General features: G+C 40.6%; 1 protein-coding gene across 2 annotated transcripts; it reads left to right on the top strand.

The window, feature by feature from the left end:
- Positions 1-813: 813 nt before the first annotated feature.
- ammecr1 (AMMECR nuclear protein 1) lies at positions 814-16,678 on the top strand. Of its 2 annotated transcripts, XM_010732154.3 has the most exons (6): positions 819-2,536; positions 7,818-7,928; positions 9,537-9,651; positions 9,753-9,843; positions 9,949-10,045; positions 11,235-16,678. In XM_010732154.3, the coding sequence occupies exons 1-6, from the start codon at positions 2,025-2,027 to the stop codon at positions 11,347-11,349; spliced, it is 1,041 nt and encodes a 346-aa protein (XP_010730456.2). In that variant the 5' UTR covers positions 819-2,024; the 3' UTR covers positions 11,350-16,678. The 2 variants fall into 2 exon arrangements, with proteins under 2 accessions (XP_019115107.1, XP_010730456.2); XM_019259562.2 differs by lacking the exon at positions 7,818-7,928 and having other exon boundaries at positions 814-2,536.
- The last annotated feature ends 1,136 nt before the right edge of the window (positions 16,679-17,814 follow it).

The following is a 17,814-nucleotide window of genomic DNA, read 5'->3' on the forward strand; positions in this document are numbered from 1 at the left end:
AAAAAGGGTGGCCAAAATATTAGAAACACCTAATAACTTAAAGGTATAAAATACAGTACAAATAGAGAAATGTGAAAATAAATGAATGCATATATACATATAAATAAGAAATAGAAGTAGACACTGTTTAGTGCTCTTAATGTTGAGCTGACCAGTTGTTCCTCTTGTCCAACACATTACATTTATTGTTGACTCTGTGTTAACGTACACATGACAAATAAACCTGAAACTGAGCTAGGAATAGAGATAAAAACTATATAATATGTTCTCTACTATACTATATACTATATACAAAATAAAATATACTATATATACAAATACAGACTATATATTATTATGTATACTGTTGTATTTATATTGATCACAGACAATATCTAAACTAGGAACATTATAAACAGTGTATACATTATATATAACATATATATCATTAAAATAGACAATAACATTTGCAGACAGAATAAGAATTAGACCACAGTGCAGTGGTGCAGAGTGCAAAGGATGCTGAAATATGTATGATTTATGCAGCAGGTTGTTTTATATACATGAGGTAGATATGACACAGTATGCACAGCATTGGTAGAGTACTGCAAAGACATCAGACTCCGTGCACAGCATGTATACTCCAGTATGAAATCTAAAGAAAGCCCCTCTCCATGGCTCTATGCCTTTTATAGCTGAGGGATACCGATACTTTTTTTTTTTCATGCACGCACGCATACACGCGTCTGAACGTCGTGAGCGCGTCTGCCTCCTCCACCTCCTCCTCCTCCTCCACCACCACCACCACCACGGCGCCGTACATTTTCTCCTGAATTGCACATTTGATACTCCCAGAAAGCTTACGCATAATGTGTAGCAAGTCGGCGCAAACACATTTTCTGAATCCGCTTCCGGAGTGGCCGACGACGCCGATGCCCACAGACTGATCACAGGGGCTTTTTACCCTGAACAGCACTGAATGGTAGCAGCTGAGAGAACGGGTGCGGAGCCGGGAGGATTTCTCACGGTCCACGGACTAGAATGATCTCCTATATGTATCCCCATAAACGGATGACAGCCTCCAAACAAACCTGTACTGAAAACTTTCAGCTCTACATCTGACGAGGGTGGTGTTATTGAGATTTTTTTTGTTGTTTTTTGTGGGTTTCTTTTTTTTTTTTTTTTTTTTTTGTAAGCAGACATCATGCAGGTGCAAACTGTGGGCTAACGTTAACTGAAATGACTTGCTCGGCGCTGACGCGTTTCATTTGTGCCATGCCAACCCCGCATTGTCAGATGCCATTTTACTCTGCGTCTGGAATTCCTACATACTGCTGGGCCTGTTTTGTAAATTAGAAGTTCGTGCGGCTGTAGCAAAAAAAAATAAAAAATAAAACATTTTAAGAAAAAAAAACAGCTGGTGCAATGAGAAGAAGCTACGCTGCCCAAGACATTGTGCGCAATTTGTGCTGAAAAGCTTATGGGTCCTGCGTACTCAAGCTCCCGGCTTCCACTTGGAGAGGTGTGCTGCGGGGCTACAGCGCACTGGCTGTGTCGGCTTCACATCTGGACCGCCTAGCTACTGTCATCTGCGGCCTGATCGGACTGTGCACTCCCTAAAAAAAAAAAAACTTGTATGTTTACTGGTGGGAACCGAGTGAGATCGCCTCGGATGGTGTGTTATTATTATTATTAGTATTAAGGAGAGAGAGGGAGGTGGTGACTATTTGGGCCGGTGGTACTACTTGGACTTGACGGTTATCGGTGATCCACTTTGGAGCACCGTGGTCCAAAAAAAAGCTGGACTGGCTGACTACTCATGGAAAAAACGCACATCCAGCTATGGATTTTGCGTAGCGGATTCACGCATTTTTAAAGGCAACGCTAGGGTGACATTGCAGTCTTCTCGCCACATCGGTTATTTCGTCGTCCGACAAAAAAAAAATAAAAGAGTGAAAGTGGAGTATTGTCCGTCGTACGTATCAGCGCAGTGGGATTTCTACGTCTGGTCGGCGTTCCCCCCCACCCTTCCCGCGGTGACGGTTATGGGTCGGAAGCGGTGTGTCGGTGCAGATTGTTCCAAGATGGCGGCCGGGTGCTGCGGGGTGAAGAAGCAGAAACTGTCGGGATCGCCCGGGTCGGGGGGTCCCGGCGGGGTGGGGGCGGGAAGCGGGGTGGCAGGAACCGGACATTGTGGCTCGGAGTTGGGGATTGGCTCCTCCGCGACCATTGCAGCAGCAGCGGCGAACGTGAGCCGAGCCAACGGCCTGGGGGGACCCGGGGGTAACGTTAGCGGCAGCAGCAGTAGTAGTAGTGGCGGCGGTGGTGGTGGTGGTGGTAGCGGCGGCGGCGGCGGCACAAACGCTCTGTCTCCAGCCCCGGCCGGTTACACTTCATCCGGCCTCTCCCCGAATCTCAGCTCGGGACCCGGTTCGGGAAGTGGAGGCAGAAAAATGGTTGTCTCAGCGGAGATGTGCTGCTTCTGTTTTGACGTGCTTTATTGCCATCTGTACGGATACCAACCTCCGAGAACACCCAGGTTTACAAACGATCCCTAGTGAGTATCTCTCTCTTGTCTTTTGTTGTTCTGCTGCATGCCAACAAAAAAAAAAAAAGCTCATGTACTCCTCCACTTCATGTCTTTATTTTTTTCTGCAGCACACTTGACTGGTTTACCTCTGTTTTCGGCTTCAGTGTCAGGAGCACTGACTGTCACATCGAAACAACATTTTAATTACGGTTAATTTAATAGGAAAACCCTCCACCACCTCGCGAGCACAGCTTTTAATTTAAGTTGGGGGGAATTTGAGGCCTTGTACTGGCCCGCAACCGCACTTAACCTCACATTAACGTTAAAATGAATGATTTGATATCGTTTTATAAAGCTAGAACACCCATCACTTCATGATCTACCGTGTCGCTTTTTAAATTGCCCGTTGTTAGTCGGTTAAAAAACATTTTAAGACACAGTTTGCCCAACTCCTGCCAACCGTTAGTTAAGCCTGTGTGCTAACTAACCAGCTAGCACACTTGAGCGGGTACGAAAACATCGCTTATTTTAATTATTGTAACAGCAGCGGCTTTGCAAACACGTACAGACTGTTCAGAATATTAAAATACACAATGTTAAAAGTTGACAAGTGTGTTTTAAAGCTTTTAATTCGCCCTCAATGAACTCTGAATTGCCACACACCGGGCTTAGCTTTGTTAGCTCGGAGCTACGTTAGCTTAGCAACTAAAGGGGAGCACTAATGATCCTGTAGTAACTTAAATTTAATGCTGAATGTGTTCATAAAGTCTATAAAGTGTGATTGTCAGACAACAGGTCGTGCTGTTCGGTTGTTTCCCAGCAGGTTTTGGTTGACTAGGTGTGCTGTCAAATCGGCAATAAAGCCGAATAGCCGGTTTAGCATCAGCCAACAAAGAAAAAAAAAGGTGGCTTCTTGCTCAGCGTTACTTACAGCTAAATGTAACGAAAAACAACACAGGTAGTGTTTAATAACTGTGTCAAACACGTAGTTTAAACACTCAAATAATTCACTGAACATGCTATTTTCTGTGGTATGACCAAATTAACCATATAGGTTATTAAATGTGTATATATATGTTTTGCCCTTTAAACCGCACTCAGCTGAAAAACACATCTCTCCTCCTCCGTGTAATGTGATCTCATGTGACTCTGCGGTCGTTTAACGTACACTTTGAGCCTCTGAAGACTTTGTTTACAATTGCAACAATGGCTGACTGTTCCAGTGTATTGACTTGTGAACAGGCGAAGAAACTTATTGATTCAAGAGTGTCAGATTAACCGAGGGATTTGCTGTTTTGTGTCTTTTTAAAGAAGTGTAAAAATTAGGGGGGGATAAAAGGTAAAAAGCGGTGTTGGATATCAACATGCATGCACTAAAATATAATGTTGTATGCATTAAGGGTTGTGGATGGTTATGGAAACAGTTGCAACACACCGGGGGTGTTTGCCATCTGTTATGGGAGATAATCCCTCATACACACTTTATGTATACAAAAAAATCCCATTGTCTTATTACTCCATGAAAATATTAATAACTGAATTATATTTGAGGCTGTATTATCTTGTAAATCTGCTGCTATTGACATGTTGACCTTCTGTAAGAAAATCCTTTTTAATCATCCACGTGTATCCTTTAAAATCTATAACACTAACTTCCATCTCTAAATCACCCTAATAAACTGCAGGCAAAAGACATTCAAATATGAGAATGACTCTAACCTCACAGTGGTGACTGTACCGTGCCTTTTGGGGATAGCCAGACTAACCAAGTACATGTGTCGTGTAAATGCAGGTCTTATTTGTTATTTTTGTTGTTTTTTAAATCCATTTCAGATGTCTCTGATTCCATACACACTTTCCTTTTAGTCTACACTCTTGCCCAGACAAGCAAAAAAAACAAAAACAAATATCTGTTGTCAGTGTGTTAATGTAAAATGTCATTCGAGACCCAGTACCAACACCCACGCTAAGCACCATGTCGCCTTTTGTAATCAGCATCATTGCCTCATTGTAAGAAGGTATGAGCACTTCAAATGTGATGCTTAAAATTTGTCAGATCTAATCTTACCTATAGATATATTTCATAAAGTTTGATAAAATTGAGTGTCTGACTTTATGAGTAATATAGTAATAGCTTTCAGCTTTCATTTGTTATGTTGGCTGATCATAGCGGATGAAAACATCAGCATAATCTCGCCTTCGTGGGGACAAAGAATTAGACTAAACTGGGTAATTTCCCTCAGCAGAGACACAATAAGTTTTCATTAAGGGCTCAGAGAGTCAGTGAGTTTTACACATCAGGTACTTTTAAAGTTCATTTTTTGCAATATATTTAAACTTCTCTCAAAGAAAGAAACCCCGATCTAATTAAGCGTAAATTTGTCATTGTTCAAAGGGCGAACACAAAGATTGTGTCACGAGAAACCAAGGTCTAAAACCGACCAGCCAATCATGACCAGGAATGCTGTAGGCTAATGCACACCAATGTGAAAACTCCCACAGGTCTGAGAAACCCACACTAATGGTCTGTGGTGTCCTTGGCATGTTCTTCACTTGGGGGCATTGTCAGATTGAATTACTGAAATGCTCAAAACAAATACAACATTTGACATGGACACAGTGTTCTGCTTGGTAAACAATGCAGGGCATCAGATCGTAGACATGTTGTAAACATTTTTAAAGACCATGATACTAAATTTTTAAAAATGGCAACCATGCTTTTAGCAGATGTGTCCATTTGTCCTTTATTATTTTATGATAATAGCACACCCATCGCAATTGTGAATCACCTTGAGATGGCGTGTTTTTGCTGTCTAGACTGGCGACCTGCTGTCTGGCGTACATGTTGGCATTTAATAAATCGTCAAGTCCTCTACAAAAAGAAGTGACTCACGACTAATTTCCATGATGCGACACAAGTTAGTCGTGGTTGCTATAGTCAATGTTTAAAACCCCACCAGAAGCGCTGATGTCCGGTTCAGAAGCGTCCCAGAAGCAGGTCTCCACCCAGCTGTTCTATATTTGACGTAGACCGCGAGCAACCCACGTCAATCTGCAAAGAGAATCCCGAGCTGGCCGGAAGTCGGGCACAGAAACAGCATCGATTTTCAATATAAAACACCTCGTGCAAACCTATAAAACAGCAAAAGCAGCCAAAAAGGAAACAATTGAACCACAAGCATATTTACATATTTAGACGTATATAAACTAAGAAAAATGATCAAATCTGAGCGTGGCGGCAACGGCATGACATGTACGTTCCCGGTGGGGTTTCGCTGTAAGACACTTACTTGTACAACATTTATTTTCCCATTTTGATTGCAAGAAGACCACCACTGGACCACGCCAGCCCGAGAGCGCTGCTGCAGGTACGTTAGCATACATTTAGATAGCTCCTGTAGTTTACTTGTGTGGACTCTGTTATGTTAGCTAGCTAGATTTGTGTTTTGTAAGATACTTTTAATTTCGTAACTTTTATAAGCTCAAGCAGCAACTGAAATGTGAGATTACAATATGAAAGTAATAACTGGCTAACAAACATAAGATAAGTTGGACTTTTAATGACCCTACACAGGCTTGTATGTACAGGGTGGATAAGAAATTACTCAGAAATAAGAAATGTCCAAGTCATTAAAGTCTGGTGTTAAAGAGTCTGACAGCTGTTGGAATGAAGAACCTGCAGCAGTGTCCTTACATGGTGGGAGTAGCAGTTATTGCATTGTTATTGCATACTGTCTCATCCATTGTGCTACCAAATGCTGAATACTAGCAATCTTTTCTTTTCTACATCAACTTTTGTCTCTGTTCCTCGTTTGAGGACATCACCAGAAGACACCAGCCTTCGGCCACCGGCAGAAAAGAGGGTAAATGATCCAGGAAAGGTAAACCGAAGCCAAAGGACTGCTGGGTGAAACGTCTTTAAGACATCAAAGTCTACAGTTGTGACCACTAGACACATCTTTGTTTCTCATTAGACTCTCTGCACCTAGTAGCTGTAATGTTTTGTTCCTTTGTAATCTTTTTATTTGAATTACTGGTACTTCATTGAATCAGAACTTTGAAATTTTGGTCTTGATTGTGTAAATCAGTTGTTTTTAATATGTGAAGAAGCTAAAAAATAAAATTTAAGACTTGTTCAAAGAGAAATGTCTCGTATGTTTCTTTTTTATCTATAAAATTGGACTTTTTAATCTTCAAAGAGTACAGGACTTCTGGCTCAAGTCTTTATGCATGAAACAAAAACATATCGTGTATGAACAAGTGTCAAAGTTGAAGTACCAGTATTGGTTCTGGTATTGAGAATTTCTTCAGAGGAAACGGTGCCGGCTCATTTTTTTTCCTTTCTCTTCACACAGTTTAATGTACACACATTCAGGTTTAATGAGAAAAGTGACAAGAAATTGACCAGACTCGGTGTAAAAGAGCCATTAAAACGTAAATAAATAAACGAGTAAAGAGTGTCATACTGAATTTCTCAGTTCAGTTCTCAGCTCATCTTAAGATTGGACTAGTTCTCATATTAAAGGGGAGAAAAAAAATAGCCTGGAGCCCTGCAGCTGTATGTGATTGAGTCAGATTAACTTTACCAATAAAACTTTAAATGAGATCTAGCATTCACTGTTTAGAAACCAGGACTTATGCACTCTTCTGTCAGCGTCACAGTGACTGCAGTACTGGCCTGCATTCATTAGTGTCTCTGACAGCGCTCACAACTTGATAAGAAGACTGAAGAAAATACTCTCGAAGCATAAAAAGATACGATTTAAGTGTATTTGTACCATTAGACAGATGACTAAAAAGGTCTCCGGTGTAGAAAGGTAGAAAGGTCTTGGTCCTTATTTGCATAATACTGCACAGCATTCGTGCCCATGTTTTGCACAACTCTGGTTCTGATCCACTGCGATGCCTACGCAACAATGTCACATTGAGTACAGGTTCTTTTGAAGTGCCTAATTTAATTAACATTACCTAAATGGATACCTCCTTAAAGTGCTATCATCACACTCTGCTGACTCACTCTTTGGTCTAGTATTAAATTGAGTTATTCAATGTCATTAACGTGATTTGCTTATGAATCGGGACAGAGTGCTGAAGTTCCAGCAGAAGCGGTTTCACCGTACAAAAGTTGGTATTACAACATTACTTAATGAAACGTATAAAGCTTAACCAGTCATGTGTACAGACGCTATGAACACAAGCCTGCAGAGTGAACCGGTGACGTGTGCTGCCTTTATACGCTGCAGAAAATGTACATCTGCTGTTATTAAAGTTCAGTCTCTTTTTAACATGGTCTCTTGTTGTTTTTCAGCCCGCTGTTTGTCACGTGGAAAATAGGCAGAGACAAGCGGTTGAGGGGTTGTATAGGTACATTTTCTGCCATGAATCTGCACTCAGGACTCAGGGAGTACACCCTTACCAGGTGAGTTATCTTTCTAGCTGTAGGCCAAATGCTGTAAATTTAAAGTGAACAACAAGACCCCCCCTAACATGGGCAACCAGCTCTGATATTTGGCCTGTGCATGACAGCCAAAAAGTAATGTCTCTTTCTTACTGTATTTACTTGTATTTTGTTTCATTAAAGTAGCGTGCTGTAACACTGTAGAGCATATGTCTTTGACTGCTGGTCCAGGGGTTGAAAAATAAGTTATAAGTCAGTTTTTCTATGACAGAAACAAGCAAAAAAGAAGCTGAACATGTGCATGAAATCAGACAAACGGCACATCTAGATAACACGGGGGTTCACATAGAAAGATGCTGAAATCATTGCTGCCCTGGCACTGACATCAAGTGACACAAATGAAGTGTAACTTTACTGTAACTGTAATGTACATACTGTTGTAAAGATGTTATTAATTCAAAGCTGTTAAGTTGTGACAATAAAGAATCCTTGTGTAGTCCTCCCAGCCAAACCTATTTTACTCCATGACATCAACATCAAAGTTGACACACTATCTCTTGCCCTTACCAGGGTAGTGAGAAACTTAGGAGTCATGATCGATGACCAGCTAACCTTCTCTGATCACGTTGCACGCCATGCCTAACTCAATATGCTACCCAACTCCTGACACGGGCTGTGATCATCTTGCTACTCAGTTACTGTAATGCCCTCCCAGCCTGGACAATGAAACCCTTTCAGATGATCCAGAACGAGACAGCGCACCTGGTCTTCAGTCAACACAAAAGGGCACGTTACCCCGCTGCCACCTGTAGCAGCCTGCATGAAATATAAATCACTAATGTTTGCCTACAAAGTAGTCTCCGGTTCTGTATCCACCTACTCCAGTGCCCTCAGACAGACATATGTTACCTCCCGACCGTTGCACGCCACCAATGCATGGGCCTGGTTTTGCCACCCGTACGCTCAGGGCAATCCAAACTTTTCTTGTCTGTTGTTCCTCATTGGTGGAACGTCCTACCAGTTCCTACCAGATCAGGGCCGCTCTTCAGAGAGGACCTCCTCTCCAACACTACCAACAACTGGACATGCTAAATCTATCCCCCTTCTACAACTGGCACTTGATTTTATGTGAGTGCTGCACTAACCTTTCCTTGTCACACTGTACCTTTTTATATTTAAATGTCACGTGACCCCATGACATGACACCTCTAATAAATACGAGAGAGCAAGAGGGCAGGAGCTAAAATATCGATGACGTAAACATGTATGTAAAGAGTGAGTGTAAACAGGACCGTCATTTAAATACCCGGTGTAGAACTTCTTTATTAGCATTTCTTGCCCCGAGGGCAGCTCACACGTCAAATGCATGTAAACACTCACACAAACATTAAACAGCCCCAAACGGCCACGATCAGAGTCCATGCTGCGTCCACATGAAGAGGAAAGTCCCTGTTGATCTTTCATCACATATCGTGTGAAATTCGGCCCTCAAGCGTTGTTGCAGTGCTTTGTGTTCACGATCTACACAATGCAATCAAACTACTGGGCCTCTTGATGCTTGACTGTGGTAAGTGTTTTTTCTGAATCACCTCTTGTAATGGGATTTTCTTTGTGCTCCTGTGTCTGCAGTGCCCTTAAAGACAGCCGCTTCCCCCCTATGACAAGGGATGAGCTGCCTCGCCTCTTCTGCTCAGTGTCTCTTCTCACCAACTTTGAAGACGTCGGTGATTACCTTGACTGGGAGGTGAGAGGCACGGTTTGAACACAACATTTGACTTTGCATAGAGTGATTCACGGAGTTAAGATACACGTTTCTTTCTTTGTCGTGTCTGTCTTGGATTCTAGGTGGGTGTTCACGGTATTAGGATAGAGTTTTTCAATGAAAAAGGATCAAAGCGCACCGCCACCTACCTACCAGAGGTTGCAAAGGAGCAAGGTGAGATCTTTTTGCAGCCTCGTCTGCTTTTATATTTTATATAATTTTATATGACGACAATGTAAAGGTTCGCTGGATGTGAATTAATACTCTGATTTTATCAAGGTTGGGACCACATTCAAACCATAGATTCCTTACTACGAAAGGGAGGTTACAAAGCTCCCATCACAAATGACTTCAGGAAGACCATTAAGTTAACCAGGTAAGAATACACTTACATGCCACATGCCTTGGCATTTACACACAAACATGCCACGTTCTTTCATTTAGATCCACATCCACAAAGAAACTAGATACTAAAATTCTGCCAGCCAGTTGCTGGAACAGAACATTATGAAGCTGACATTTTAAAAGGGTGTGTGTAAGATCACATATAGGATCGAAGTCAGTGTTGCCCTCAGTATATCCTCTGCTACTCAAGTTACTTAAAGGGGAACTCCACTGCTCTTGACGAGTGCACAGCATATGTGAAAAATGTTGTAACAAGCCACCTTGGCCTCTAGAGGGAGCTGTGTGAAATCTGATACCTTGCCTCAAGTGATGTCAGCTGCATTTGACTCAAGTGACACCACTATACAATACTATAATCATACTACTACTGCTACTACTACTACTACTAATACTACTACTACTACAATACTACAAGTTTGAAAATAAATTATGACAACATTAGCCACTACTTGCATAACTCCACAATGAACTCATGCTGTTTGAGCTGCATTGTTTGGTTTTGTGGAAAAAGAAACATTATCTGGTTCTGCTGCATTAGATTTTATGTTGATGATTGGCATTTACTACAAAGTTACACCCTGCACTGGTACGCATTGCATGTAGTGCTATGATTAGTGTCAGCGTTTACCTTCCAGCGAACACAGCCCGAGACTAAACAAAACTTCCGAAACCACCAATGGCCAGTTTGGCAGCGAATACAGCAGCCTAAGGAGGTGGTTTTCTGGCATCCCAGGGCCGAGTCAGTTTGGCTACCTGTAAGTCTGACCAAGATAATGCCAGTCAGTGGTTCGTTTCTTAGCAACCTTTCCATCTGGAAAGTCTGTAAATCACCTCGGTAGTGTAACATTAATCCTTGTTGGTCTCAGAAGCTGTGCTCGAACCCGTCTGGTCCAGCTGCAACCTTCAGAAAGCTGAGCAGCCAGTGGACATCAAAGGGATAAAATATGATTTAGTTTCAACATAACTGGTGAATAAAAATTACTTTTTTTGTTGGGCTAGATACTGGTGAACAGGTGACATATAGCTCTAGATATGTGATTAATAACACCTAAGCATCACTTTTGACTTCATGGAGGACTATCTTGACTTGACTCACCTGTGCTAATCAACTGCAGTGTACAGTTATGATATTATCATAACACATCTCCTCTCAATCCTAGGTACCGTAGCGAGAAGATGACAATGGGTTATGCAGAGTACATCGCCCACCGCCAGCACCATCACTACCAGAATGGCATTGGGCACCCTCTACCACCCTACAACCATTATTCCTGACAGCGAGCCGCATGACCAATCATTGGACCTCTCCGCGGACCTTTTCCCAGGAGAGCCCGCCCCCTCCTGGTCTAGCTATTTCTACTACTGTACCATTTTATGATGATAGTTTCCGTTGCCATGCTGGCCGTCTCCCAGACGTTGACATGGCAACGGGTGGCAACGAAGCATCATTTGATTATGGCAAGAAAATCCACGTTTTTCTTTTCTAATTTCTTTGCCTGTGGTTAAGTTTTTGCAGCATATGTATACCTATATCTATAACCCCCCCTTCATTCATATTTTTGAAAATTAAACGAATACTAGATTTTATTAATCTCACGTATTTTCAGCAAACCTAATCAGGTGTTTGATTCTGTGGATGGAAGGAAGTCTCTTACGATGGATTAGTCTTGCGCTTATATTGTTTAGGCTTTGCTACGATTTTACATTTACTAAGATAAAAAAAGTCTTCTTTTCGTTTTTTGTTCTCCCTCCTTTTTTCTTTAACTTACTATCCAGACATGTATACCATGTAGCAAGGCAACTGCAGTTCTCAAAGGCTGTGTCGTCTCTATTCTGATTCCTCTCAAAAAAAAAAAAAGGAAAAACATGAAACGATTGACTGTTGAGATTGTTTTAGCCTTGTAAACTCTTGTAGTGTTGTAGTTGGAAATATATATATCGGGATCTGTATACTCCAAAGTATAGATAGTAGGATTGTGATGCCCTTTATAAACCGGCCTTTTGCTGGTAGTGTTTATTGTTTTGAGCTCACAGTCGTGTGTGTGTGTTTCTGTGTGTGGATATAGATATTGGTCTGCCACAAAATGAAAACCAGTACAGTAAATTAGAAAATTGGATTTATTTGTTAAAAAAAAAAAAAAAACTCCTCCTGAGTGTTTGTTCTGTGGTGGAACCTGTAAAAACCTTGAACCGCGTTTAGTTTGGCTTGAACGTACAGCGATTTTGTTTCATTTGAACTTTTTTAAAGATTTGAGGTAAAATGTGGAGGAAGCCATTTTCGTCTGATGATAATCATATCTATCGCAGGTGATTTGTTAATTATCTTTGTAAAAAAAAAAAAAAACGGGCCACGAGTCAGTCCCCGCATTGGAGAAGGGGGAGTAGACGTATTACAGGTCCCTAAAAGAAGAAGAAAAACAAAAGAAGTGCATGTTTAATTCATTTAAATTAACCGTGTCTGTTGGTTTCTGAGTTTACTGGCAGGGAGTCACTTGACAGGGACATGCTATAACTACTTAAAGCCATATTCTCTTTTTATTCCACACTTTGTAAGAGTCGCCTGCTGTTTGGCTTCAAGTGTTTGCATTCGGTAAAACCTCCTAATATATTTGGTCTCCAACCCTCCTGAATGCAAACCGACACCAGCCGGGCCTCGGGCTCAGGCTGCAACACTGAATACCAGCCAAACCCGGCGGTTTCAGTCATTCGTCAGATGTCTTGTATATTGCCCGTGTCGTCGTGGAAACGTTGTCTTGCCTTTTTCAGATTATAGCTAACCATTGTCCACTCGTCCACACTTAGTATGATGTATTAAAACCGTCATTTTGAATGAAGACACCACTTTAACGCACAAAGGAAGTGATCTAACTCATCATTTTTGTGTCATTTAGAAAGTGCATGTCTGAGCTGCAGCGATGCGGCGAGTCGATTTAGTTGTTGAAACCGCACTATACCGTTATTTTATTTTTTTCCTCCGGTAACTCTGCTGTTCAAGTGAGATCCCGGTTAAATCTGCGTGTCCACCACGGCACAGGAAGTGTTTTAGATCTGTGGTCTGTTTTGTCAGCTGTTAGGTTAGAGCAAACACAGTTGAATTTAGTTAGAGCAGAATCTCTGCATGGGGCCTGAGTGGCTTACAGTTAAGGTCTACAAGTAAATAAATAATAATAAAAAAAAAAGCCAGGGCTTTGTTAAGGACTTAAGAAGCCATCTCCCATCTAAATATAACTTGTTGTGAGTCATCCACACACACTAGGCTAGTTGGATCTTTTAATTTCCAGAATGTTTGAACCGTTAAGGATCGCCGTCACGGCGTCGATCCGCGTTTGATTTTTGGGTTTTTAGTTTTTTGCTGACTGGAATTTTTTTGAGAGGTTCTTGTTACTCGACCAACATCTTTCTTCGTAACAGCCTTTACTAACTGACAGGTTATTTTTCTTTATGCAAAATGTCAAGGGCTTTTGGCACTCCATCCACAGTAACCCGAAATGACCCAGATTTAAGTTGTGTTGCCTTAAATGAATGATTTAATAAACGATGGACCAGTAGATGAAGCTCTGAGTGTTCCTCCCCGGTCCCATGGTTTCCCCCCTGTCCCGGCTCCCATCCTCACACCACAGTGTACGTAGGGAAAGGCCTCAGATGATGTATTCCTCACTTGAATGCTCTCACTAATACTTTCTTAGACATATGGGGGCTTCTGTATGCCTGCAGTCTCCTGTTTGCTCACGTCTCACCCAGCTGCTGGTCCTCGATCCTCGTCATTGTTTTTCAAAAGCCCCCTCACACAGACACGTTCTCTCTTCAGATAATGCCTGGCACTGTGGTGGTGTTACCGTTAATGTTCAAACCATGGGAAAACACTGTCATGCCTCTAGTAAAAATGTATGCATTTATGATAAATACACTACATCAGACGAGGAACAGTCAGGCGTTCGTTTCCTGGTCCATTTAATACAGCACAACCTGAATTTTTCTGCTGCAAAACCAAATTGACCATACTCTTTTACATATATGTCTTTGTATACACATGCAATGTATTTTGTTGCATGTATGTATGAGTATGAGACCTATGGTTTTATCCATGATATGCTTGATCTATGGCTTAGACACTCTTATTAACCATTAAGAGATTTAAAAGACAAATATGGTGCTATCGGACCTCATATTGGGGTGGTCACAGCTCGTGACTGGTCATGCGGACTCATTGATCATATCATACTTAAAAGATGCTACATGTAAGATTTGCTCTGTGGTGTATTGCTGTGAAGTGAGTCATGACGGCACATTTTTAAAAAATATACCGAAGGACGCGACCGTCACCGATTACAAACAGTAGCCCCGTGGAAAAAAAATCTGTGCTTTCATTTAAGCCCAATGTGGGTGATTTTATTTGGGATCAATTCCCTATGGGAAAAACAGACGGATATTCGTACACATTATAACGAAGAAGGAAGAGTCCCTGCAGCAAACCCGTCATATGGGGCTATGGAATGTACTGTTAATGGTCGTTAATACACTTTAACAGCGATATGTTAAGAGAAAATCCTACATGTTACCTTTACTATCCTTGATATATGCAGATCTGTTCAACAGGTGTTTATTTTTTTGTTTCCTACCAGTGCAAGTCAACACCCCTGCAGGTTTGAAAGGACAAGAAGTCACACGTAGCCTCCTTCCTTCCTTCCTTCCTTCCCTCTTCTCTCCCCCCACCTCCTTCGATTACTCCCCCACACTGTGGCCCGACCTCATGGCCTAGTTTGTCAAGGTGTGATGCGTGTCGTTCGGTAGATGGTGGCAGTGGTTGTAGTATTAGTAGTGGTGGAAGTGTTCGTCATCGCCTCTCCTCCTGGAAGACTGGACGGCGCTGTATTTCCCGAACGCGTCGTCCGGTTTCCTTTTTTAGCTGCTGAATCGTTTGACCTCCGAAAAGACAAAAGTTGGGAGTCGTTGACTTGGAGAGTAGAGATAAAAAAAAGGTCCTGTTGTTGATGTTGAAGGTAAAGCGTCTCCTACAGCGGGGGGGCAACGCAGAGTTAATGTTTTACGTAGAGCACGCAGAAAATAGTCCTGCTATCTGTACTGATTTAACTGTTTTAAAAAAGCATTGATACCTCATGGGATTTTATGGAACGACATTTGTAGTTTGTTGTAGCAGATCGTGTTTTGGTTCCATACCAGGGTTAGAGTTCAGCCTCGGCATTCCTTTGTGTGTGGTTCATACTCATATTTCGTGGAATGCTCAAGCTCGTGTTACCTTCGTATGTTTGACTGAACCAAAGATGCCAGCGGCCATGCCCAAATGCTGCTCTTCAAGTCCTGGCTTCCTGTCCTTCCAAAAGACACCCCTGCAATTTGACAAAATGTGTTTGTTTTTTTTTTAAATTTGTTTTTTGTGCGATTTCTCAACTGTCTAGACTTATTAAGCAACCCGATTTTTCAATGAATTTTCATTGAGTCTATCTATGAAGCCGTACGTGGCATCAAGGATGGTTTAAAAATGGTTGCAAATTGTTGTTACTTGTTTTGTTTATTATTATTATTATTATTATTATTATTATTATTATTATTATTATTATTATTATTATTATTGCTATAATTTACAAAAATGAAAATCCCATGGTGTGCCTCCTAGCTTTATGGGTTTATAAATGTTTTTTTCCCTAAAGACCAGCAGTTATACTTTGTATAAAAGATGGATTTTTCCTTATTTTTTATGCCATTAAAGAAGAAAAAAGCCTGTTTTCTTTACTCTGGACCCAGTAGCTGCACTGGTTATACAATCGCACTGATAGATGAATAATAAAAAAAATAAAAGTTTAAAAAAAAGAAGAGAAAAAAAAAGGAAGAAATGAATCAATAATAATAATGATGATAATGACAAATGAAATAAGAACTACAATAAACTTGTGTTTGAAACTTTTATTAAAAAAAACATTGAAAAAAATAACATAAAAAAAAAGAAAATGACTGTTTTTGTACATCAAAATAAATTCTTTTCAAAAGAATATTTTGGATCTAGTTTGAAAATTATTTTAGTGGTTTTCTATGTTCTGAATTTTTGAGACACTGACTTCGAAGACGTGTCACTGTACAAAATGACTTTTTTCTGTTGCAGTGGCCTGATGGGCTGGGAGGGTTGCCTGGTGTAACTCCTCATACCAACTTTTATTTCTTTTCCTTTTTTGATTTTTGGATATGTTTTTATTTTTTTCTCTCTGCTTTAGTAACTTGAAAAATGTTGATGGAAAAATATGAACTGGGAACTTCAAATCCATCCCCCTTCCCCTATCCCTTCCTTGTAGAGCTAGACCCCCTTCCTCCTTTCCTATTTGAATTGCTGTTAGTGTGACGCGACTTGAAATGGGCATTTATTATGATAGTATGACTCCAAAAGAGAAAAAAAAAACACAAAAACAAACACTAAAAAAAAAGAAATCAGAAAAAAAAATTGCAAAAGAAAAGTGTGGGGAGCATTGAAAGAATATATATAGATGGGTTATCTGAGTATGTAAGCAATGGCTGTGAAGATAATGTAGTTTTAAACATTGTTATTACCTTTTAAAATCATTTATTCAATAAAAAATACAAAATCAACTGAAAAGAGAACATGTGTCATTCGATTTTCTTTCAGCACGAACATCCACAGTATTGTTTTTACATACAAAGGTAGCATTTAAAGTCTGTGTAAAAGAAATTCTGAGATTTCTTTTAAAATACATTAAATATGTTGGAAAATAGCCGCTGAAACACACGTGGAAAGACTGAACAATACGTTTCTGTTTTTCACCAGTTTTCAGTCCAGGATTTTGTGGGCGGTCCTTAAAGGGCGGCTTGATGACACGCTGAGGCCACCCTGAGCAGTGGACACGCCCCCACAGTCCTGGAGCTGAGAATGAATTTTTACCTGATTTTGACACCTAATTTCATAAAACCTGTCAATATTTCTAATAATAAATTTGGCTGGGTGGTTAATAACACTTTCTTAGAACACATACATGTATTTATTCTTACCTTACACAGACTTTAAGTGCTACTCCCACTATGTAAGAAAGAGCGCCTCCACAGGTCCTTTATTCCTGTCAGACTCTTTAACACCAACATGACTTTTTTCTATGTATTTCAAGTAATTTGTGTATACAAGCTGCTGTGACAAGTGAATTTCCCCGCTGTGGGATCATTAAAGCTGCTGTGACAAGTGAATTTCCCCGCTGTGGGATCATTAAAGTCTATATTATCTTGTTTATAGTCAAGAAAAAGCCTTTTAAAGGCCCCTGATTATATTTTTTTGGTCAGTTTCACATCTCACTTTGTTGATTAATGCTCGTATTTTGTGTCAGCATTTTGTAGCAGGTTGATCCTCCACACTGATCAGAAGATTACAGTAGACACTTTTTTCTCTAAAGCAACTTAGAACAAAGGGAAACAATCTAGGTACAGTGCGACAAGGACATATTAGTGCAGCAATAAGTGTTACTCACCAGTGTTGTAGTCAAGACCAAGATTTTTAGGGGTCAATACCTTTAAGTTCACAATACTGAACAGTGAACAGTCTTTTAAAAAGTGCTACATAAATGCAGCATTTGTTTTACTGCTGTAATAGAATACACCACACTGCTGATGTCCAAACCAGATGTCATGTCGACCCTTTAAATATGATAAAGTTCATTCATATCACATGATCTTCATCAGCACAGGGTGTCATAAAAAGGCTAAATAATATTATATCGCTGCTGTCAC

Source organism: Larimichthys crocea, chromosome XXII (assembly GCF_000972845.2).
Source record: "Larimichthys crocea isolate SSNF chromosome XXII, L_crocea_2.0, whole genome shotgun sequence".
Taxonomy (NCBI): Eukaryota; Metazoa; Chordata; class Actinopteri; family Sciaenidae; genus Larimichthys; species Larimichthys crocea.